Source organism: Vigna umbellata, chromosome 8 (assembly GCF_029865625.1).
Source record: "Vigna umbellata cultivar VRB3 chromosome 8, Vumbellata_1.0, whole genome shotgun sequence".
NCBI lineage: Eukaryota > Viridiplantae > Streptophyta > Magnoliopsida > Fabales > Fabaceae > Vigna > Vigna umbellata.
In genome coordinates, this window is record NC_142172.1 from 42,184,696 (window position 1) to 42,209,941 (window position 25,246).

Below are 25,246 nucleotides of genomic sequence, written 5' to 3' on the forward strand. Positions count from 1 at the left end.
ATTCAGATAAGAAAAATATAAAAGAAAGAATGTTTATATCCGTGTTCATATAATTTAATTTGACTTTTGTCTATATATTTCTAAATTCATAAATTCAATCCGCCAAAATCTAAAAATATACGAATTTAATTTTTAGTCATCTTCAAACTTAATATTTAGTGATAACTTTTATCGTTTACAAAGTTAAGATAATGACCAAATTTACATATTTTTTTAAAATTTGTAGAAGAAGTTTAAGAAATAAAAAAAACATTTAAAAAATTAATATCTGAGGGAGAAAAATAATGTAAAGTGCACAGTATAAAAATAGTAATAAAAATGGGATTTTTCTTATATTGTATGTATTCTGAATAATAATAGCATTGTAATAATGGGGATGATACATGAGGAATCCATGGAACTGAAGAATTTACATTTGGACAGCCTAGCTACTCTTTCACTACCTCATGGAGCTAGAAGAAGTTGATAGATCAAAATTTGAAGGGAGAAAAAAAGTTGATTAGGCCAAATCAATATAAAGAATTGTAGGTATAGCAAGTTGCAATTATGGAAATTGCGCAAATGAGGAAAGAAGGAATGAGGGTGATGTTGAGAAGCCTACTCACACCCACATAGCCAGCAAGAGTAATGGTTCCATCTGCAATCACTCGTGCAAGTGTCCCAGCCTCTGTGGACAAAAGCCCTCCATTGTAGGTTCCACGAGAAAGCCTTGATGACATAACTCGTGAAAGAAGTGACAAGTTGACGCCTGTAAAGCATAAATCATTGTCAAACATCATAACAATCAATGACCCCAATATGTTTTCATCATGTTCCATATTCAGATGCTTTTTGCTCTTTAATTTTTTAAAACCTAAATGTACTCAAAATGTTCTCAATATTTAGTCCTTTTTTTGTGGTATTTCTAGAGACACTTCTGCATTTGAGAGAATAAATACATCTCATTTGATCGATAACCACATGCTAGAGTGGCTGGCTAAACTACGTTGTGTTGCTGATGGTAAGTATTATCATATTCAATCATTATGCATAGTGAGACATAACACGATGATTCTTGTGCATCTCCACCATCATAAATTGGAAAGCAGACCTGCGAGTTCACTGATAAGAATCTAAGATCTTACCTTCAAGTACTTCAGCAGAAACAAACATAAGCAGCCCTGAACAGACATACTGTGGCTCAGAGTATGGAACAATTACATGGAAGCTGAAGAGTATGCCTAAGAAAACCATAATTTCTGATGCCATCAGAATTTGCCTACAAAACGATCAAATAGAAAGAGGATCTCTTAGTGTGTAGACGAATAGTATCAACAATTTTAATGTTACGAGTGGATGAGTGAAAATATTTATCTCTTGGATTGGATCTCTAAACTTGCTTTTATCATTTTCTCAAGTATTAAAATCCAAAATCTGTTATCAATTTGTCATGCATCTTTCTGCATACTCCAGATCATAGTTTAGCTCTATGAATGATAATCAGATGAAGCATAGGTTTTTTACACTTTACCTGTCCTCAAACATATTGCTTATATAACTTCCAACAACAATGTTGACAGGAAGAACTGTCAAGCCAAGGCAAGCAAGAAAAACGGAAACCGTGCTTGTTGTCCAATTGAAGTAGTATGTCGTCACGACACTAGATTCTGATAGTAAAATCTCCATTGCATATTTTAGCATGAAATATATCAATAGCTGAACCTGAGATGTTACATAACGTTGGTCAGCTGAAAAACCTTTATCTGGTTTTCAATTGGAACTTTGTGAATTGTGATATCAAACAAACAGTACACCAAAGATTTCACAATTCTAAATAATCTAAAACAACAATAAGCTGAATGTGATAGAGATATCGCAGGATGGCTTCTTTCCGTTTTTTCTTTTTAGATCTGTTTTGCTTCAGTTAGTCTTGTTTCCTTTATCCTTTATATTCAAGCTTTTCTGTTGTTTAGATGTACTGAAACAGTGAGTATCTCTTAATAAAATGTTCTCTCTGCAAGCTCTTATTTTTGGCTTGCTTTTCTTCAAACATCTTGTGAGCGCCTTCCTTCTCTGTTTCTTTGGGTTACCACTGTCTTCACATGACATCAAAGCCAAGTTAGAATCTGTTTAAGTGAAATTTAATATTTATTTATTGTTCCACATCGTATCAGTTATCGGATTACTCATTGATATTTAGTTTTACTCACAAGATGGATATATAGTGTGAAGGATATGTTAAAAATTCTACATTGTTTTGAGATAAAATGATTTCATATCACTTTATGATATCTCTATAAGAATGAAAAAATTCACTATATCAAGAAACTTTCGACGTCAAAATAATCTTATTTGACATTATGAACTAGAATGTGCCCATCTTGCAAACTTAGCAGTATAAACCTTACTAAGATATTAAACACCAACTTCCATCTGACCTTTTTTATGCTTCCGTGGTTGCCTAAATATCCGATTAATATTTTTATCTACTTTATTGCTACTTCGTTATTAAGTAATAATTCATATAAATTAGGTCATCTCTTTAAGTTTCATTTTCTCAATAAATGAAAGGAAATTCATTTACGTGCCTAGTTGACAAATTTTATGACAGGGGTATTGGTGTGTCACATGAAAAGTTAAATTTAACAGAGATTAAAACGTATGCTTCTCATAATCTATGATGGAAATCCAACATTTTGAGTTGAAACTGTAACATTTATAATTGTTCTCAAACCTTTACAGAAGGTGTAAGGAGTCTGTATGCTGCTCCAATTGAATTGGCTGGCTGACGAGATTCTTTTGGATCTTCTTCACTATCATCATTATCCTGATCAGCATCTTCATCTACCTTATTTTCTGAACTGATGAGCAATGGATGTCTTAAGCCTTTCTCAAGTGCACTGTTTTCTATTAGTACAAGCAAAAGAACTGTCATCTTCAATTGTTTTAGTTTAAAAGAAAGAACAAACATATAGATAACCCTTGAATTATGATAAAGTAAGGAAAATGTGGTTTTAGATGTTTTTCTGAGTTCTCCAGGAAACAGAGACACGCTCTAATTTTTAGAGACGGCTCGTTAGTCTTTAGTGCCAGATGTGTTACCTATGTTTCTCCATAATTTATAAACATTACATTTCGGCAGCAGATTTACCATTTCACTAGAGATAGCCTTCCAGGTAAATATTTCCCAACGATTTTTCAGTTTCTATTGCTAATTTCTTTACATATACTTATTTGATCTATTCAGTACGTCATCGTGGTGTTTAGAAGGTTCAAAAAATACTACACAGGGTAGCAGTATAACAACAGTTTTATAAAGCTTCTGAGGAAGACAGGCTCCGGTCTGACAATACATGTGCTTCTGAAGGTATGAAGCAAAAGACAAAGATATTATAAAACTAAATCTTAGCTAAATAATTCAAATATATGCATCAATCTCCATTTCCTTTGACGTGGAAGAAAGTGATATTTTATTGTTTTAGATTTATTTTGACAGTGCTCAAAAGTATAAACGAATAGCAGTTTCACTAATGAAATATTTTCAGTATTGACTGTCATCACTTAGAGGGCAAAAAATCCAGTCAATATAAAAAATAGTAGGACCCAGAAATGAAATCAGAGGATTAATGCATACAAACAGTCTTGTAAGGACACAGCAGAAAAATATAAATAATCAGCAAAGGGATGATGCAATATGAGTTCTGTACCAGTATTGGATTGATGGGGTATATGATTCTCTTCAATCCCACGAGAAGGTTCCTTGAAAGAGATCGACAACCACGCTAGATATAGGAGCCAAGCAATAGTCATAACCCACCCTGGCAAGGTGTCTTGATTAAATGTAATATTGAAAACCCGAAATTCGGTCTGTAGTAAGCCAGCTAATGCCGGACCACAGGCCATTCCAAGAGCACTGGCACTAACAAAACCTGCCGATGCTTGCATGCGGATTTTTGTAGGTACACAATCACTAATATAACGTCGATTAACAGCTCTGGCAGAACCAAATCTGCAATTAAAATCAGACGTTTATGAATGAATCTAAGTCTTAATGTGACTAGTATCTTAACATATCCATAGCTTCATTATTAAGGGAAACGTAAAATGGCCCCAATAATTCATGATGGTAGGCAATATTTATACGAGATGCTAAATATGTTTTTATACTAAGAATATAAAATTTTCTTGGCATCAAATACTCGTTGGAGTTTCCTTCTGGTTACTACAACTCTTTCTTCATTGCAATTCTCTTTTTTGTGCTTGTGGGGACAGTTACCACCAAATTCATCATCTCCAGGTTCACTTTTAGGCCCGTCACCATCAGAAAAAGAATTACAGTGAGAGAGCATTGCAGAGAACAGATAGACTCTAATGCATCGGCTACCATTTACTCTTGAGAACATTTTACATTCTTTTATAAAGTAGTGTAAGAACAAAATTAGTATATACTTTGTAAAGACAAAAAATACAATTTTCATTAATAGTTTGGGGATGAAAAACATATTCATCTCTTTATACAAGTGAAATAGAACAAATTTTGGAAGCTAACATGGAAATCAAAGTATACAAAGTTTCCTAATTAGCAAACAACAATCAAAATTCATCTTTCCCTTGAGCCTTGTTCTGGATACCGACAATGGTTATGATACTAGACCCAAAACAGTGTTATAATATTTCCCAAAACTAAAATGATGCTGCAAATCAAAACTTATGTATCATGTAATGAAAGCAAATAAAAGATACAAAAATACCTACCCACATAAAAGACGACCAAATAAGAGAACCCATATCGAATTAAGATCATATGCCATGGCATACATGGCGTTGCCGAGAAAAAGAACTATGCTACTGAATACTAGAGGTCTGAAGTATGATTTATTTGACCACGCACTAAAGTACACTGAAGAAAACACCTGTGCAACTGCCATTGACCCGATCACAATACCACAAACCGTTGGTGCTGCTCCAAGGCTTATAGAGTAATCATCTGCAGTAGGGACTATAATATATGTATTGACCATATATAAAAATGTGTTTGCTAAGTTTAGTGAAAGAGACATAAAATGATATTTTTGATCATCAACATTCTCATCAACAGGTGCTGATAGCTCCTCATCCACAATAAGTGCATGCTTCCCCAAATAGTTAAGGAAGTTGGTTGAGTTAGTTAACCTATCAACCGCTGCTCTTATTGAATCAATAACAGGATCCTGAAAATAAGATCAAGTAATTATGATAGAAAATCACCAAACTTGTGTTACTTCCGAGGCAGCTACTAAAACTTTCCTGAAAACATTGACGGAAAACAATAGACTTAACATCAGATGATGAAACAAAGTCAATGTAGAAGAAACCTGAAGGGGAAGAGTAGGCTGATCATAAATTGATACGAAGCTCCCTTGACTTTCCTCATACTTCTGCAGTTCATGAAGATTGCGGGATAAAGCTCCAACAACAGCTCCAACTCCCTGCAGGTTCGGATCTGTCAGTCAATGTTCGTTTGTAGGAAGAAAGTAAAAAGTTTTAGTTTGTTAATGTTGCATTTTATTCAGCAGAGGTCCAAATGCAAATTTGTGTTTGGATTTAACATATTACCACATGCTTGAACACTTGTTGTAGCTGGGAGTAAGGATGATTTGCCCGAGTTTTAACATAGTAATCAGTAAATTTGTAGCCTAAGCGTTTTTCAAACTTCTTCAATATCTTACGCAAACCAACAGCATTGACTTCCACAAAGAAGAGAAGCTTCAATAGCTCTAGTCCCACTGCTCTATAAGCTTCTCGTAGTTCAGCTATTCTGCTTAAACGAGGCTCCCGCTGAATAATTTCATGTTCCTCTCCGAGCTTTGCTATCCTACTTGCTAAAAGCCCTTGTTGTTCCAGCAGGAAAAGGACAGTCTTTTCAATCTGAATTGACAAAGGAAGTGAGTGAAACACAGTACAACACAACAGACTGAATACCATCCATTTACCCATATATCCAAAACCAGAATCTAAATTGAGTGGCTAGAACTAATTAAAAAGTCTCAAATTTCGCAACGTTAAAAGGTCACTGACTAAAATAATAATCAAACAGTCAACGATGGGAATGGACCTGATTATCCAGCATTCTTGAGAAATCCTTAAGTACATGGCGGCGATCTAGTGTTTCAAGTTGTATTTGCTGAGCATACTGCTTAACTCGTTTCTTCATTAATTTGTAGTTTATGTAATATCTAAATTAAAAGTCAACATCATGACCCTGCGTAAAAATGAAACCATAGGCAGATAACACAGGCAAAAGCATACCCTTGCCATTCTTGAATTTGTCTTTCTTTCAACTTTTTTCCGAAGGCAACCATCTCTCTCTGCAAATGCAGGGTTGAATGCATCCAAAGTGAAATAAGAACAACTTATAACCATAATAAGTAGCAAAGCTGTTGGAAGTCCCACATCGACTAGAGATAAGGCCAAATTATAATATATAAGTGAGGTGCAAACCTCACCCTACAAGCCGGTTTTGTGGGGTTGAGTTAGGCTTAAAACCCACTTTCTAATATGGTATCAGAGCCATGGTTAGTGCCTATCCTAGCGAGTTCTAAGTGGACATTCTATTCTTCTATTCCACCCGCTATCGGGCCGTTATCGGACCACCCAATTTCTACTATCACGCACGAGATGTCTATACCTCGACGTGAAGGGGGTGTGTTGGAAGTCCCACATCGACTAGAGATAAGGCCAAATTATAATATATAAGTGAGGTGCAAACCTCACCCTACAAGCCGGTTTTGTGGGGTTGAGTTAGGCTTAAAACCCACTTTCTAATATGGTATCAGAGCCATGGTTAGTGCCTATCCTAGCGAGTTCTAAGTGGACATTCTATTCTTCTATTCCACCCGCTATCGGGCCGTTATCGGACCACCCAATTTCTACTATCACGCACGAGATGTCTATACCTCGACGTGAAGGGGGTGTGTTGGAAGTCCCACATCGACTAGAGATAAGGCCAAATTATAATATATAAGTGAGGTGCAAACCTCACCCTACAAGCCGGTTTTGTGGGGTTGAGTTAGGCTTAAAACCCACTTTCTAATAAAAGCATTGCACATCATAAGCAGCTCGGTTGACAATGAATATTTAAATCAGATGCACACCATGACATCAGCCCAACTCACACCAACATATAGAATCCTACGTACCGAATCAATGTACCGTTACTCAATGGAGCTATAACTCGGTTGCTCTCTCCGTAGCCTAGTATGTTCGCTGCCAGTACAAAAATGTCGAAGCATCCATATTAACACAAGCAACGTTGTCCCCTCTCAGTGATGAATAAGAAGCCATATGAATAAACCGTCTATTAAACATCTGCATCAAATCGAGAGCACACGGATTCAATTTGATATAGTAAGATTAAATTCTTATGTATTCCATTTTACATACTTGCTAGTATTGTAACAGTATATTTGAAGAAATTCCATGAATTCTTTCTAGGAAAGAAAAGATGAAAACAAAATTAAAATTAACTGTTTTATAAACTAAAATCAACTTATGCATAGACCAATCTATAAAAGTCCTTTCATCTTTTTCTGATTTTTTGTTTTTAATTTGTGTAAAAGTCAATTTCAATTTATAGAAAAATTAAATTTACTTTTGTTTTTCTCTTCTACACTTCTAAATAAACATTAAATAGACTAATGTTAACCACTATACTACACTTGCTAAAAAAGTAAAAGTAAAAAAAATTACTAGAGAAAGAAACATATACTACAAGAAGAATATAATAATTGTTTAGCACTTCTTTTTCAAAGTAATTGGTTAGCAAGCTCATGGTAACATAATTTCAAATTTACAAAGAGTCATGTTTGCTAGTTTGAGTAACCACATTACATTTATAGAATAACACTTTCCGACCTTGAACTAAGGCACACTGTTGTTCGTAGTTCTGATTAAAAGACTTTTCATTTATAGTTAAACAACAGTGCGTCTTGGAATGATGGTAGAAGTTTGGAATGAAGGTAAGAGTTAAACATCCGTACATGCCAGATTGGATTGGTGTCAATGGAGAAAAAAATATAAGTTAAAATTTATTTATATATAAATTGAAATATTAAAATTATATATATTTTTTATAAAGTCATTATTGTCTATATTAATTATAATTCATATATAATAATTTATTTTAAATTTTCTTATATTTTTTATAAATACTTACGATGAAGCTAGTCCAAACATACTCTTATTATACTAAAAAGACTATATTACATTACGACAGAATCCTATTAGCTAATATTATACTAATATCATGAAGCATTCTTATTAGATTATTTATTAAGATTAGCCGTGTACATAAAATTAAGAATCAAAATTTAAAAATAATTTTAACCCTGTGAGATCCCGGAAAATTTTAAAACGTAATTAGATGTCAAATCAGTAATTACGATACTGCTGATTCACCTAGTAGCTTCCATCAATGAGCCGCGACACACGTCCAGTGCATTAATTGCGCACTAAGCTCTGCATGCACACACGACACTTGTCACGTTAGAAGCTTCCAATTCAGAGTTTGGTATGCAGGTGTCAGCGAGGGAGACGTTCGTTCAAACGAACGTGAGTTAAGCAAAAAGAGTTTTCGAAAAACCCTCCACTCACCTGTATCACTCATCTCCTTCCTCTGAATTAGATTTTCCAATTTCTCTGATCTCTCTCTAGAACCAGTAACCTTCTCTCTTCGATAACTCATCTTCTTCTTCTCCGATTCACTTTCCAGAACCGTAGGAGTGTTCGTCCAGTTGAGACCTTTCATTTGGACCGAACAGAACTTGGATCGGAACTGGTAAGTTTTTCTGTCTTAAGCTTCGTCCCTTTTCTGGTCTCATGCGAACCCTAGTTGGTTGCATGAATGGGTTCTAGGTCTGAGTTTTGGTTGATTGTTTTGGTGTCTTAGTTTTACGTGGGAACTGTGGAACGAAACTTGAGAGTAGAAGTGGTTAGAGGAAACCCTAGAATCGTGCTTTTGGAAGATCACTGCTATCCAGGTAAGGGAAGCTTACATATATTTAAATTTATACGTGTATGATTGTATGAAAGCATGATTGGGTTGTCTGTATGAAATCTTTGTATGCGTGATTTTCTGATCTGCATGAACGAGCCCTGTTGTGCTGTTATGAATGTACTGATATGATTTTCTGGATTGTTGAGCTGCATGCATGGTTGAATCGTATGGATGAATACTATAATGTATGAATTGTTAAGATGTTGATTATTGAATATGAAGTAATCTGGAAGTGAGAGTGTAAAGTTCATAAATCTGAGATTCATTTGAAGTATAAAGTTTAGGTTAAAATGTTGAAATCTGAAAAATTTGCTAAGGTTGATAATTCTACACTTAAATCCTACTTTTGTTAACTAACGCTCGTCACTGTACGGTCTTATACCGTTCGGTTTTCCTTATGATACTTTAAAATGGAATTCTTTCATTTGGAAAGAATTCTGCTCGAGAACGAGCGTCCCCCTTTGAGTAAATAAGCGTTCGGCCTTATGTCGAGCGTTCGTTGTTGGTAGCGTTCGGCCTTCTGTCGAGCGTCAGTCTTTAATAGCGTTCGACCTCATGTCGAGCGTCAGTCTTTAATAGCGTTCGACCTCATGTCGAGCGTCAGTCTTTAACAGCGTTCGACCTCATGTCGAGCGTCAGTCTTTAATAGCGTTCGACCTCATGTCGAGCGTCAGTCTTTAATAGCGTTCGACCTCATGTCGAGCGTCAGTCTTTAATAGCGTTCGACCTCATGTCGAGCGTCAGTCTTTAATAGCGTTCGACCTCATGTCGAGCGTCAGTCTTTAATAGCGTTCGACCTCATGTCGAGCGTCCGTTTTAAATAGCGTTCGTCCTGATCTCAAATAGCGTTCGTCCATACAGTGAATTAACGTTCGTCTTTTTATGGAAGTGTAACAAAGAATGAAAATGTGATATTGAGAGAATTATAAAATGAACGAACCATATATGAGGTGAAATTATGATATTGATATTTGAACGAGCGTTCCAAGGAGGAACTACTCTTGGTTGGAAATTGATATTTGTAAAGTATGACTGTGGATAAGTTTAGACTCGCTGTCCATCCTGATGTTCCGTGATACGCCTCTTCAAGTAGAAGAGGGTACTCATGTGTGGGAACGGCAGGAGGTCCTTAGTCCATAAGTTAACATGGGCGACGTAAGAACGGACTTACCTCGAGTGGCAGCTGTTTAATGTTACCCAGTTACTACATCACTCGGGTGCAAGGACGCTTGAAACTACACAGATTCATACAGTCCGGACGGTCTGTCTAGAATATTTATATTTATGTTTTGATTGAAGTTATATGCGTATGTACTGATTGTGTGATGATTTGAATATAAATGTTGAAGTATGAATTTAAAATACGTAAGCTTACCCTTGCATTTCCATTGTGTTGTCTACTGTACATGTATACTCCGTCTTGTCAAATGCAATGATCATCCGTTGTGGATGTGAGCAGATGGTGGAGCGTCCCTTGAAACACTGCTGGAAGAAGAAAATTTGGAGGACGCGACGCTGGTGGATGTTGAAGTGAAAGCCGAGCCCTAGAGCGCTCGCCAGTATAGTATAGTTTATTACGTGTTTTATGTAGACGTTCGGTTGTAATCCTTAAAAACCGTTCGTCCTTAAACTCTTTATATTATGACGTTCGTCATTTCTGTATGCTTTATGAACGTTCGACACCGTTAGTGCTCGTTCGGTCTTTGTAAGACTGCACTGTTTATTATCTTAATGTAATTAATCTTGATTATGGTAATTACTATATTTTGGGATGTTACATTAGTGGTATCAGAGCAGTTTTGTTCTCTTAAGGACGCTGTAGGTTATGAGCGCATTACGTTTTTACTGTGTGCTTATCGTGTGTTTAATAAGTTAATGTTTTAACTGTTAGACACTTCTGACGTTCGTTTTCTCTGGTACAGAAAACGATGGCCCCTAGACTTCCTCCTCCACCCCAACCTAACGAACCTGATGCGTCCAACCACGCCAGGTTGTTGGAGACAGTGATAGACCGTTTACAACAGCAGAATACGACCCTAATGGAACAAAACGCCACCCTGATGCAGCAAAACCAAGCTGCCATGCAAAGTCTGGAAGCTTCCCGTGCTAGCTCGGAAACAACCCAGCGACAGCTGATGGAGATTTTAGCATCAACCAGGCACACTGCGGGAGCGTCTTCTTCCAACGCTGCCCCGCCTACTGCTGAGTGGACCCTGGAGAGTTTCCTCCAACACCACCCGGCTAAATTCAGTGGGAAATGCCTTCCTGATGAGGCAGACCAGTGGTTGAGAGATATGGAGCGTATTTATGATGCTAAGAGGTGTCCGGATGAGAGCCGCTTGGCTTTTACAGAGTATTTGTTGACTGGAGAAGCAAGTCACTGGTGGACGAGTATGAAGGCCATCTTAACGGACGCTCGGAATCCAGTAACCTGGGCGGTTTTCAGAGGCAAGTTTTATGAAGAGTATTTCCCGGACAGCGTACGTTACGCTAAGGAAGTTGAGTTCCTTCAATTGGCACAAGGAACCAAGTCTGTGTCGGAGTATACCAACACCTTTAAACACCTCCTGAGGTTCAATACGATGGCTACTAACGAGGAGTGGCAGTGCAGGAAGTTTGAGAATGGGTTGAGAAGTGATCTGAAAGTCTTGATCTCAACTTTGTGTATTCGGTCTTTTCCTGCCATGGTCGAGCGAGCCAAGGTTTTGGAGAAGAATATGGCAGAGGCAGAACGGTTGAAGAGGCAGCAAACAGTGAGTAGGGGACCAATGGTGTCCAGGGGAGGTGCTGTACAGAGGAGACCTCCTTACGCTCGTCCAAATCAGTCTTCTCAGACGAGCGGATCACAAGCAGTAGTCCCTGTCGGACAGTCTGGGCAGGGAGGTGTTGTTTGTTTTCGGTGTGGAGGACCACATTATAGGTCTTCATGCCCTCAGTTGGTGGGAGTAAAGCAATGCACTCGTTGTGGAAGAAACGGGCACCTGGATCACGAGTGCAATATGAGTGGGCGTGCTGTGATGAGGCCACCTAATGCTGGAAGAAATCAGCCAAGAGGAGGACGAGCCCAAGCTAGTGGGCGAGTGTATGCTATAACGAGCGCTGAAGCAGCGAGTTCAGGTAACCTTATTGTTGGTGAATGCATGCTGTTTTGGTAGACCCTGCTGTGCTTTGTTTGATTCGGGGGCAACGCACTCCTTCATCTCGAAGGCGTGTGTTGAAAAGCTGGGATTAGAAGTGAGCGAGATGCAGTTTGATCTGGTGGTGTCGACCCCAGCAGCTGGTGAGGTTAGGACGTCCACTATGTGCGTCAAGTGTCCTATAGAAGTGGATGGGCGTAGGTTTAAAGTTAGCCTCATCTGCTTACCTCTTCAAGGTTTGGAGGTTATCTTAGGAATGGATTGGTTGGCTGCCAATCGTGTTCTTCTTGATTGTGGAGCGAAAGAGTTGATCTTCCCTGGTGTAGATGAAGAAGTTCTTTCAGTGACGCTCGGTCAGCTGAAAGAAGACATTATGGAAGGCGCCAGCTGTTTCTTGATTATGACTCACGAGGATCAGGAATCCAGAGGGAGGGTAGAAGAACGATCGTCCACTAGAAACGGTAAAGGACGATCAGTTGTGGACGAGTTTGCGGACGTTTTTCCGGAAGAGATCCCTGGACTTCCCCCTCAGCGTGAAGTGGAGTTTACAATTGATTTGGTGACTACAGCCGCTCCCATCTCGGTTCAGCCATATAGGATGTCGCCTGCGGAGTTATCTGAACTAAAGAAGCAGATTGAGGAGTTGATAGAGAAGAAATTTATTAGGCCGAGCGTATCACCCTGGGGAGCGCCCGTGCTGTTAGTAAGGAAGAAGGATGGCAGCTCTCGGTTGTGTATTGACTACAGGCAATTAAACAAGCTGACCATCAAGAACAAGTACCCTTTGCCGAGGATAGATGACTTGCTAGATCAACTACATGGGGCTGCAGTATTCTCGAAGATTGATTTGAGATCCGGATATCATCAAATTAGGGTTAAAGAAGATGACATCCAGAAGACAGCATTCAGGTCGCGATATGGGCATTATGAATATGTGGTGATGCCTTTTGGAGTAACGAACGCTCCAGCCGTGTTCATGGAGTACATGAACCGCATATTCAGGCCCTATTTGGATAAGTTTGTGGTTGTCTTCATAGATGATATCCTCATCTATTCCAAGACTGAAGAAGAGCATGAAGAGCACCTTAGACTCGTACTTGGAGTGTTGCGGGAGAAAGAATTATATGCCAAGTTGTCTAAGTGTGAATTCTGGATGAAGGAGATCCAGTTTTTGGGTCATGTGGTGTCGGCTGGAGGTATCTCGGTGGATCCAGCGAAAGTGCGAGCGGTATTGGATTGGGAGAGTCCGCGTTCGGTCACGGAGGTACGTAGTTTTGTTGGACTGGCGGGCTACTACAGACGTTTCATTGAAGGTTTTGCTAAGATAGTAGCGCCGCTAACCCAATTGACCCGTAAAGATCAGCCGTTCGCTTGGACTGATCGTTGTGAATCCAGTTTTCAAGAGCTGAAGATCAAGCTGACGAGCGCCCCAGTGCTGGTTATTCCGGATACGTCTAAACCGTTTGAAGTTTATTGCGACGCTTCTCATCAAGGTCTGGGTTGTGTTTTGATGCAAGAGAGGCGAGCGGTAGCGTATGCGTCTCGGCAGTTGAGGATTCACGAGAGGAATTATCCAACGCACGACCTGGAGTTGGCAGCGGTCGTTTTTGCACTGAAGATCTGGAGGCATTTCTTGTATGGATCCACGTTCCAAGTTTTCAGTGATCACAAGAGTCTCAAGTACCTCTTTGATCAGAAGGAGTTGAATATGAGGCAGAGGAGGTGGCTTGAGTTCTTGAAGGATTATGATTTCGAGCTGCTCTACCATCCAGGAAAAGCGAACGTGGTAGCGGACGCTCTGAGCAGAAAAGTGGTGCATATGTCGTCTATGATGGTGCGCGAGTTGAGCTTGGTGGAGAGTTTTTAGAGATCTAAGGTTACAGTTTGAGTTTGAACCAAACAGCATCAAGTGCTGTAACCTTAGAATATCTAGCAATGTGTTCGACCAAATCAGAATGAAGCAGCGTGAGGATGAAGATCTGGTGAAGATACTAGACTCGCTCGTTTCAAAGAAAGATAAGGAATTCAACACAGGAACGGACGGCATGCTGCGTTACAAGGGTAGGACGTGCATTCCTAATGATGGCGAACTGAAGAGGATCATTCTGGAGGAAGGCCATCACAGTCGTCTTAGCATGCACCCTGGCATGACCAAGATGTATCAAGACCTCCGGAAATCGTTTTGGTGGCCTGGAATGAAGGGTGATGTCGCTCGTTTTGTGGCATCATGTCTAACTTGTCAACGAGCGAAGGCAGAATATCAAAGACCTGGCGGATTGCTTCAACAATTAGAGATTCCCGAATGGAAGTGGGATAGCATATCCATGGATTTCGTGACTCATCTACCACGCACGGTCAGGAATCATGATTCAATCTGGGTGATCGTGGATAGGCTAACCAAGAGTGCCCACTTCCTAGCTGTCAACTTAAAGATGTCGTTAACCAACTTAGCTAAGTTGTATATCCAGGAGATCGTTCGTCTGCATGGGGTACCTTCGAGCATAATTTCAGATCGTGATACAAGGTTTACTTCACGGTTTTGGCAGTCACTTCAAAGCGAGCTTGGTAGTAGATTACAAATGAGTTCAGCCTACCACCCTCAGACGGACGGCCAGTCTGAACGAACCATCCAGACGCTAGAAGATTTACTGAGGACGTGCGTCCTAGATCACTTAGGCGCATGGGATGAGGTTCTGCCGCTAGTGGAGTTCACGTATAACAACAGTTTCCAGGCGAGCATTGGAATGGCACCGTTTGAAGCACTCTATGGGAGGAAATGCCGAACGCCACTTTGTTGGTTCAAAGAAGGAGAGCACGTACTAACTGGACCTGAGCTTATACAGCAAACGACCGAGAAAGTCAAGCAAATCCAGGAGAGGTTGAAGACGTCTTTGAGCAGGCAGAAGTCGTACGCTGATAAAAGGAGAAGACCGCTGGAGTTCGCTGCAGGGGAGCATGTGTTCCTTCGACTCAATCCAGTCACTGGTGTGGGACGAGCCGTTCGTCCAAAGAAGTTATCTCCCAAGTTCATTGGACCCTACCAGATATTGAGGAAGATCGGACCAGTGGCGTATGAGCTTGCGTTGCCACCCCAACTAACCAACCTTCACCCTGTCTTCCACGTCTCTCAACTTCGAAAATATATAGCAAATCCGTCACACGTACTGGAGTTAGAAGACATTCAGCTACGTCCAGATCGAACGTTAGAATTGCGTCCAGTTCGTGTAGAAGATAGCCGCACCAAGTACTACAAGGGCAAGGAAGTTCGCTTGGTGAAAATAGTGTGGGACGCTAAGACGGGTGATTCAACGTGGGAAGTCGAGAGCGCCATGAAGGACTTGTATCCTCATCTGTTCTTGGGTAAGTCTCTAATTTTCGAGGTCGAAAATTTTTGTAGATAGGTGGAATGTGAGATCCCGGAAAATTTTAAAACGTAATTAGATGTCAAATCAGTAATTACGATACTGCTGATTCACCTAGTAGCTTCCATCAATGAGCCGCGACACACGTCCAGTGCATTAATTGCGCACTAAGCTCTGCATGCACACACGACACTTGTCACGTTAGAAGCTTCCAATTCAGAGTTTGGTATGCAGGTGTCAGCGAGGGAGACGTTCGTTCAAACGAACGTGAGTTAAGCAAAAAGAGTTTTCGAAAAACCCTCCACTCACCTGTATCACTCATCTCCTTCCTCTGAATTAGATTTTCCAATTTCTCTGATCTCTCTCTAGAACCAGTAACCTTCTCTCTTCGATAACTCATCTTCTTCTTCTCCGATTCACTTTCCAGAACCGTAGGAGTGTTCGTCCAGTTGAGACCTTTCATTTGGACCGAACAGAACTTGGATCGGAACTGGTAAGTTTTTCTGTCTTAAGCTTCGTCCCTTTTCTGGTCTCATGCGAACCCTAGTTGGTTGCATGAATGGGTTCTAGGTCTGAGTTTTGGTTGATTGTTTTGGTGTCTTAGTTTTACGTGGGAACTGTGGAACGAAACTTGAGAGTAGAAGTGGTTAGAGGAAACCCTAGAATCGTGCTTTTGGAAGATCACTGCTATCCAGGTAAGGGAAGCTTACATATATTTAAATTTATACGTGTATGATTGTATGAAAGCATGATTGGGTTGTCTGTATGAAATCTTTGTATGCGTGATTTTCTGATCTGCATGAACGAGCCCTGTTGTGCTGTTATGAATGTACTGATATGATTTTCTGGATTGTTGAGCTGCATGCATGGTTGAATCGTATGGATGAATACTATAATGTATGAATTGTTAAGATGTTGATTATTGAATATGAAGTAATCTGGAAGTGAGAGTGTAAAGTTCATAAATCTGAGATTCATTTGAAGTATAAAGTTTAGGTTAAAATGTTGAAATCTGAAAAATTGCTAAGGTTGATAATTCTACACTTAAATCCTACTTTTGTTAACTAACGCTCGTCACTGTACGGTCTTATACCGTTCGGTTTTCCTTATGATACTTTAAAATGGAATTCTTTCATTTGGAAAGAATTCTGCTCGAGAACGAGCGTCCCCCTTTGAGTAAATAAGCGTTCGGCCTTATGTCGAGCGTTCGTTGTTGGTAGCGTTCGGCCTTCTGTCGAGCGTCAGTCTTTAATAGCGTTCGACCTCATGTCGAGCGTCAGTCTTTAATAGCGTTCGACCTCATGTCGAGCGTCAGTCTTTAACAGCGTTCGACCTCATGTCGAGCGTCAGTCTTTAATAGCGTTCGACCTCATGTCGAGCGTCAGTCTTTAATAGCGTTCGACCTCATGTCGAGCGTCAGTCTTTAATAGCGTTCGACCTCATGTCGAGCGTCAGTCTTTAATAGCGTTCGACCTCATGTCGAGCGTCAGTCTTTAATAGCGTTCGACCTCATGTCGAGCGTCCGTTTTAAATAGCGTTCGTCCTGATCTCAAATAGCGTTCGTCCATACAGTGAATTAACGTTCGTCTTTTTATGGAAGTGTAACAAAGAATGAAAATGTGATATTGAGAGAATTATAAAATGAACGAACCATATATGAGGTGAAATTATGATATTGATATTTGAACGAGCGTTCCAAGGAGGAACTACTCTTGGTTGGAAATTGATATTTGTAAAGTATGACTGTGGATAAGTTTAGACTCGCTGTCCATCCTGATGTTCCGTGATACGCCTCTTCAAGTAGAAGAGGGTACTCATGTGTGGGAACGGCAGGAGGTCCTTAGTCCATAAGTTAACATGGGCGACATAAGAACGGACTTACCTCGAGTGGCAGCTGTTTAATGTTACCCAGTTACTACATCACTCGGGTGCAAGGACGCTTGAAACTACACAGATTCATACAGTCCGGACGGTCTGTCTAGAATATTTATATTTATGTTTTGATTGAAGTTATATGCGTATGTACTGATTGTGTGATGATTTGAATATAAATGTTGAAGTATGAATTTAAAATACGTAAGCTTACCCTTGCATTTCCATTGTGTTGTCTACTGTACATGTATACTCCGTCTTGTCAAATGCAATGATCATCCGTTGTGGATGTGAGCAGATGGTGGAGCGTCCCTTGAAACACTGCTGGAAGAAGAAAATTTGGAGGACGCGACGCTGGTGGATGTTGAAGTGAAAGCCGAGCCCTAGAGCGCTCGCCAGTATAGTATAGTTTATTACGTGTTTTATGTAGACGTTCGGTTGTAATCCTTAAAAACCGTTCGTCCTTAAACTCTTTATATTATGACGTTCGTCATTTCTGTATGCTTTATGAACGTTCGACACCGTTAGTGCTCGTTCGGTCTTTGTAAGACTGCACTGTTTATTATCTTAATGTAATTAATCTTGATTATGGTAATTACTATATTTTGGGATGTTACAAACCCAAGCATTAATCTTCTTAATAAAATGATGTTTATATACAGTGAGTGTAAAAAGAATTACAATTAACCAATTAAGCATTAATTATAATAGATATAATAACTCTTAAGATAATTATTATAAAAAATAATAAATATAAGAAAAAGCAAAAATTTCTTTAAACTATCAATACAAGTTATTTTTCTTTTTATTTAATAATCACTATTTTATTTTTATCGTGGAAATCACGTTCTTCTGAATTTAGACTAGTAACATTCTTTCGTAAAACAACAAAAATTAAGAGTGGAAGCTGGTTGATTCTGATGAATAAGAAAAATTCAGGGAAAAGTGGTTGTGAATCTTATTAATTCAGTTCTTTGATTCAAACCTAAAACCCCAGCCAACAAAACACAGGTGAGACATTTCCCATTGTTAATCACAGCAATAAAAAAAATCAAACATCAATCGACAACAGCAATTGAAGGTTAGTGGTGAAAAGATAAAATAAAGCGAACATCCATCAGAGGATAGTTTTACCTTTAAAAAGAAGATCCTCCTTGCGATCGTCTTTTCAAGAAAAAATCTACAAAAAGAAAATTGTTCAGTAAATGTCCATTGACAGATTACATAGAGTTCGGTTATGGGCAAAAGAACTGTATTATTGGATGAAGGAGAATCGAAAGAAAGAAGAACAAGAAAATGGAATTCAATACTCACAGAAAAGAAAGAATAAGGAAGAAGGAAAATGAAGCGACAACATCATGGTGAGGAAGAAAAGGTAAAAGGGGAGTGAGAGTGTAAAATGCTAACAAACAAACACAAAGGAAGCGGCGGATCCTACTCTTGCAAATGCAATTTGTTGCCATATATTTTTATCTCTTTCATACTATCTATAGAAACACCTGCTTCCATTCAATACAGTTGGTTAATCTTATCATCTAATTAATCAGACTATACTACCAACAAAATTCTAAAAATTAATTTTGTATTTTCTAATTCCAAGAACTACTGCAAGAGACCCTTCAGAAATTCGATAGTTTAAATTAATTTTTACTTCATATTATTTCTATAAATATATATTTAACAAACTCTGAATCACTTTTCCATTATTACCGGTTAACAGGATGAAGTTCATTTTTGAAACCAACTCTTCATTTTAATATATGACGTCAATATTGCAACCTTATGTAAGTTCAGATAATAGAGTTAAACTCAATACTCTTATTCACTTTTATATTGGTATAATCTATAAAATTTATACATAGCTATAACCTACTTCAGATCTCTTCTCAGTCTTCATCAACCACTTGACCATCCTTAAAGGCACAAACTTAGCTTCAGAGGCATACCATTTTTTTCAGTGTAGAATAATTATGCGTCTCTCCAAAAATAATTTTTTTTATAATGGAGGATGTAATATAAATTGAGTGCATATAAATAAGAATATATGTTGGTTATATTGTAATATGCATGTGATGTAAAGAGAGAAAATTATATAACGAGATGTTTATGTTGTATATTGAAATTGAGATATGTCAATTTTACATAAAGAAAATGATCTTACACTGAAAATTGAAGAAAGGTTTTATGATTAAGTCTATATTATGTAAAAAAAAAGTGTTTGGTAAACCATTAAAATTCACGTTATCACATGAGTAGAATGAGTGTCAATTATATAGTTTTGATTTATGAGACAATTTTGTGTAGGTGAAGGAAAAAATTGTGAATCTAGTTAAGTGTATATATCTTTTAGAAGTAAAATCAAATGTTTATAATACTAGTGTTATAGTTATATATAATATGTAGGCAATGAATTAAACATCAGACACTTGATTTTGATATATGTTAAAACGAATAAATATATATTGATGGAATTATACGATATATTTTATGAATTGTGAAAATATATGTATGTCTGTAAAATATTAAAACTCTTACCCTCTCTCGCTTGCTTGTGTGTTGTTGTTAATGATAATGACACTGTGCTATATGGAAACAAAAAAATATTTAATAAGAAAGATCTCACAAAAGATAGGTTGTGAAGAGAAGATCTTTTTTTTTTAACTTTCTATGCAGAGATGGGAGTTTATTTTCAAGAAAAATTAAATTGTAACGTAAATAAATATTATATTTATTCTAATTAATATGTTCTTAAATTTATTTTAACTATTTTGATCTTTTAAAGTATATGTTGAAATTTTTTATAATTTAAATTTTAAAAATTGTATTTAACTTTTTATTTTTGTTTAGTCACGTCTGAAAGATTTATCCGAGAACTAGCAAGTATATATGCATATCGAAGAAATAATAATTAAAATAAAATTTAAAATACCTTAAAGATAAAATTTATCATTATTTAAGATATAAGATATAATTAATTCAACAAAACTTAATAATGCTAAATACAAATATATTTTATTTTAGAAAAAAAAATAATAACATTTGTTTTTAATACCGAGTGGGTGTGGTTGATTTACGAATTCCATAACTTGGATCCTGAGAGGAGCTTCTTTTATTTGACCCACCTGGACATTCCATCACATTATTTCATACTCCGTTTAAGGCTGTCTATTAACTATGCTACTTCCAACTTCCAAGCATATGCTGGCAACAAGTTGTTGCTAACAACGAATGTATCTCCCCACAACAACGGTCTGTCGTGATGTTATGTAGTAAAACAATTGCTAACACTTTGTTTCCATGCCGCTTCCTAGAAACTTGCTTGCAGGTTCTCTCTCTATGCAACTCAAAGACCCTGGAGGAGGGAGCATGTGTCCATAGCACAATGATCAAAGTGGGTCTTCAACATGACTTGTATTTGAGCAACAATTTGCTGTCTTTGTATACGAAATGCTTTGGAGTTGGACCGGCACGCCATTTCTTTGATGAAATGCCTCACAAGGATGTTGTGTCATGGACTACGCTTCTATCTGCTCACACCAGGCACAGGTATCATTCTGAGGCCCTCGAGTTGTTTGACATGATGCTAGGCTCTGGTCAATGCCCCAATGAGTTCACCTTGTCCAGTGCCTTAAAATCGTGTTCTGCCTTGGGAGAGTTTGAGTTTGGGGCTCAAATTCATGCCTCTGTGGTTAAGCTTGGGTTGGAGCCGAATCCGGTTCTTGGTACCACTTTGATTGATTTGTACACAAAGTGTGATGGTACTGTGGAGCCACACAAATTGCTTACCTTTGTGACGGATGGTGATGTTGTGTCTTGGACAACCATGATCTCTTCATTGGTGGAGACTAATAAATGGAGTGAAGCACTACAAGTCTACGTCAAAATGATTGAAGCGGGAGTTTACCCGAATGGATTCACATTTGTCAAACTCTTAGGCGTGTCTTCTTTTCTTGGTTTGGGAATGGGTTGTGGGAAAATACTGCACGCACAGTTAATCAGATTTGGTGTGGAAACCAATCTGGTATTGAAGACAGCAATTGTTGATATGTATGCAAAATGCAGGCGGATGGAAGATGCAATTAAGGTCTCAAATCAGACACCTGAATGCGATGTGTACTTATGGACTACCATAATCTCTGGATTCATTCAAAATTTTCAGATTAGAGAGGCCGTTAATGCGTTTCTTGATATGAGATTGTCTACAACTCAACCAAATAATTTTACACACGCTAGCTTATTGAATGCTAGCTCCTCAATTTTATCATTGGAGCTAGGGGAACAGTTTCATTCACTGGTCATCATGGTCGGATTGGAGGATGATATTTTTGTTGGAAATGCACTGGTAGATATGTACATGAAATGCTCCCAGACCCCAGCAAATGGTGTGGAAGCTTTTAGAGGGATAAACTCACCAAATGTCATCTCTTGGACTTCTTTGATAGCTGGTTTTGCAGAACATGGTTTGGAAGAAGAATCATTTCAGTTGTTCGGGGAGATGCAAGCAGCTGGAGTGCAACCAAATTCCTTTACACTATCTGCTATTCTTGGAGCTTGCAGTAAAATGAAATCTGTTTTTCAAACAATGAAAATCCATGGACATATCATAAAAACAAAAGCAGACATGGACATAGCTGTAGGGAATGCTCTTGTGGATGCTTATGCTGGAGGAGGAATGACAGATGAAGCATGGTCAGTTATTCACAAGATGAATCATAGAGATCTCATCACATACACAGGTTTAGCAGCAAAATTAAACCAAAGGGGAGATCACGAAATGGCATTAAAAGTCATCGCTCACATGTGCAACGATGACGTTAAGATGGATGAATTTAGCTTGGCAAGTTTTTTATCAGCAGCAGCTAGCTTAGGCACTATGGAAACTGGAAAGCAGCTACACTGTTACTCAGTAAAATCAGGTTTCGAAATATGTAACTCATTTTCAAATAGCCTTGTTCACTTGTACAGTAAGTGTGGTAGCATGCACGATGCATACAGAGCTTTCAAAGATATACATAAGCCAGATACAGTGTCATGGAATGGTTGGATATCTGGATTGGCATCAAATGGTCATATATTCGATGCTCTTTCTGCCTTTGATGACATGAGGTTAGCGGGAGTTAAGCCCGATTCATTCACATTCTCATCACTGATGTTTGCTTGCAGCCAAGGTAGTTTATTGAATCAGGGTCTTGATTATTTCTATTCTATGGAAAAAACATATGATATAACACCAAAGTTGGATCACCATGTGTGTTTAATTGATCTCCTCGGTAGAGGTGGTCGCCTAGAGGAAGCTATGGGAGTTATTGAAACAATGCCTTTCATGCCAGATTCTGTAATTTATAAAACCTTATTAAATGCTTGCAAATTACATGGAAATGTGCTACTGGGAGAAGATATGGCAAGGAGATGTCTTGAGCTTGATCCATGTGATCCTGCAGTATATTTGCTGCTTGCTAGCTTGTATGACAATGCCGGACTATCTGATTTCGGCGACAAGACTCGTAAGCTGATGAGAGAAAGAGGCTTAAGAAGAAGCCCCAGGCACTGTTGGATGGAGGTAAGAGGTAGGATTCATGTCTTTTCTGCAAGTGAGAAGATAGATAAGGGTGAGATTCATGAAAAGCTAGAGTATTTTATAACTGAATTGAAGAATAGAGGGTATCCATACCAAGAGAATGAAGATAAGTTATACCACCCAGAGCAATTAGCCCTTGCATTTGGTGTTCTTACTACACCAACTATGGCTCCAATACGCTTAAACAAGAATTATGCTATCTGCAATCACTGTCATTCTTTTATAGTGCATCTGACAGAATTTGTTGATAGGGAGATAATTGTGAGGGATAGGAAACGATTCCATTTCTTTAAGGAAGGCCAGTGTTCATGTAGAGGTCACTCCTTAAAGTGTTGAAACATTTCCTTTTTATATTTGTTAGGCATGTTACGTGGATGATCTTTACATGTTATTTTATTTTTTAGGTTTTGTTCAAATAACTTATGTTAACCTTTTATTCATGTAATTCGCTGCTTTTAACTTTGAAAACGTTGTTCTAGCAATGTGAATGAAACAAAATCGAGGGCTAAGGCTAAAATATCTTTTTCTTCATTTCCTCTAAAAGGATTCATTTTTTTTATTATCTTTTCAATTTGATACGTTGAGTTCGTAAGCTTCCTCGTAAAGATCCCCGTTAGACACTGTAAAGAGTATATTATTAGTATTTATCTTTCCACATAAAATTTAAAATTAAAGTAATTTGAAATTGATTAATTTTATTTTATCTTAAAAAATGTATCTTCAGCTTTGACAACGAACAAAATTGCTAGCTGCAAATTGATCTTCTAGGATTCTGAATCGTATTTGTTGTTATTGTTAGAGTAAAAATGATGAATTTATCACCAACCAGCTGACACGACTAGTGGCCTAAAATTAAGTTTTGGTATGCAATTGCAATAAATATTCGAAAAAGTTTTATCGTTTCCAGCAAAAATTGTTTCTAGGAGAATACTTGTAATTTTGTAACACTTTATCAATCGTAAATAATTTATTTAATTATACTGCATTTAAGAACTTGTATTTACTTAATTATTATTTAGAACAGATAAAGATTCGCTTAAATAAATTACACAAGATTTTTTACGTTTTCTATAAATTTTAAAAGGTTTGTTGGTACAATATATTCAAACATAAGAGTTTTGCCTGCTAAACTATATATCTTTGTTATTAAAGGTCATTGTTCTTTTCTTTTTTCAAAGCCACAATTATAATAAAATTCTTCTTCGGAATAAAGCTGAAAGAACTGCATATTAATTTATTCATGTATGTAATAATGATACTTCTTCACTTAATTTCATCTTTCATTTATTTAAATAATTCTGGATTGATTATTATCTAATTACTATTCACATCTTCGTATGATAATTAATGGAGAGACATAAATAAAATATAAGCTCAATTTATATATAAGATTTTAACATAATTTTTATTTTTATTAAGATCTTGAGCATAGGCCTTCAACGGTGATAATGGTTGAGCAATCTTTGACCACAAACTTTATTATCATGTATGGAATAAACACAACGACTCTAAGTTTGTTTATTGTTTTTCGTCCAATCGAGATGTTGTATGACGTGTCCTTTTTCACTATGAAGTATAATACCATTATGTTATGATGAGCTTCTAGTGTTCTAAAGATTGTCAACAAATCAATAAAGCCTTAGGTTTAGATGCATTCTCCAACAAAACTTAGCAAAGATTCCAGTTAAGGTTGGATCAAATTGATAGAGATGTTTAATTTTTTAAGCATGTCAAAATAGGATGTCGATTGAATTCCCTTATTCGATAATGATCTCGTAAACTCATTAATTAGCAATGATTTATGTGTTGACCACTAGGTCATCCTAATTCAAGTCGTCCTAGTTTGGGTCACCTATATAAAAATTTTCATCTATAAAGGTTACGAGAGGCATGCACCATGGTGGAAACTAATTCACCAAGTTGATACTCCTTGGTATCTTTTTTGTGTTGCTCAAGAGCTTTCCTTTCAACGAAGCATTCGCCGATGGTATGAATGTTTCCCTTCATTTGTGTAGTGGTAGACTGTGTCTGCACAATCTGTCTTTGAAAAGGCTATTGTACCTAGACGGGCTCAGGTCCCCAGATCTAAAATATCATGTTTTGTTGGTCTAATTGTGTTTGATATTGTCCCACGAAGCCTTCATGGTCTCTTCCTTGACCTCTTCTTCCTTGTCATTGCCTTGACCATTGTTATCCCACTGAAAAAACCAAGTTAAAGCGTGAGAGTGAATTAATTCTTCAATGAAATCCTTCTAGGTATCAACATTATTCTTAGGTGTGTCAT

General features: G+C 37.7%; 3 protein-coding genes across 4 annotated transcripts; 2 read left to right on the forward strand and 1 right to left on the reverse strand.

The window, feature by feature from the left end:
* Positions 1 to 328: 328 nt before the first annotated feature.
* Positions 329 to 18,856, reverse strand: LOC124844702 (SPX domain-containing membrane protein At4g11810-like). Of its 2 annotated transcripts, XM_088095732.1 has the most exons (13): positions 18,699 to 18,856; positions 18,519 to 18,564; positions 7,158 to 7,326; positions 6,268 to 6,326; positions 6,074 to 6,194; positions 5,575 to 5,886; positions 5,334 to 5,447; positions 4,735 to 5,189; positions 3,687 to 3,988; positions 2,714 to 2,886; positions 1,511 to 1,701; positions 1,125 to 1,258; positions 329 to 748 (listed from the first exon to the last, which is right to left on the reverse strand). In XM_088095732.1, exons 4-13 carry the CDS (start codon positions 6,318 to 6,320, stop codon positions 510 to 512), a joined length of 2,094 nt encoding a protein of 697 aa, XP_087951858.1. In that variant the 5' UTR covers positions 6,321 to 6,326; positions 7,158 to 7,326; positions 18,519 to 18,564; positions 18,699 to 18,856; the 3' UTR covers positions 329 to 509. The 2 variants fall into 2 exon arrangements, with proteins under 2 accessions (XP_087951858.1, XP_047177649.2); XM_047321693.2 differs by lacking the exon at positions 18,699 to 18,856 and having other exon boundaries at positions 18,519 to 18,686.
* Positions 8,415 to 12,168, forward strand: LOC148194766 (uncharacterized). Its single transcript, XM_088097266.1, has 3 exons — positions 8,415 to 8,794; positions 8,906 to 8,996; positions 10,473 to 12,168. The coding sequence occupies exon 3, from the start codon at positions 10,942 to 10,944 to the stop codon at positions 12,166 to 12,168; it is 1,227 nt and encodes a 408-aa protein (XP_087953392.1). The 5' UTR covers positions 8,415 to 8,794; positions 8,906 to 8,996; positions 10,473 to 10,941.
* Positions 18,857 to 20,484: 1,628 nt separating the features above from the next.
* LOC124844721 (Pentatricopeptide repeat (PPR) superfamily protein) lies at positions 20,485 to 23,337 on the forward strand. Its single transcript, XM_047321718.2, has one exon. The coding sequence runs from the start codon at positions 20,644 to 20,646 to the stop codon at positions 23,296 to 23,298; it is 2,655 nt and encodes an 884-aa protein (XP_047177674.1). The 5' UTR covers positions 20,485 to 20,643; the 3' UTR covers positions 23,299 to 23,337.
* The last annotated feature ends 1,909 nt before the right edge of the window (positions 23,338 to 25,246 follow it).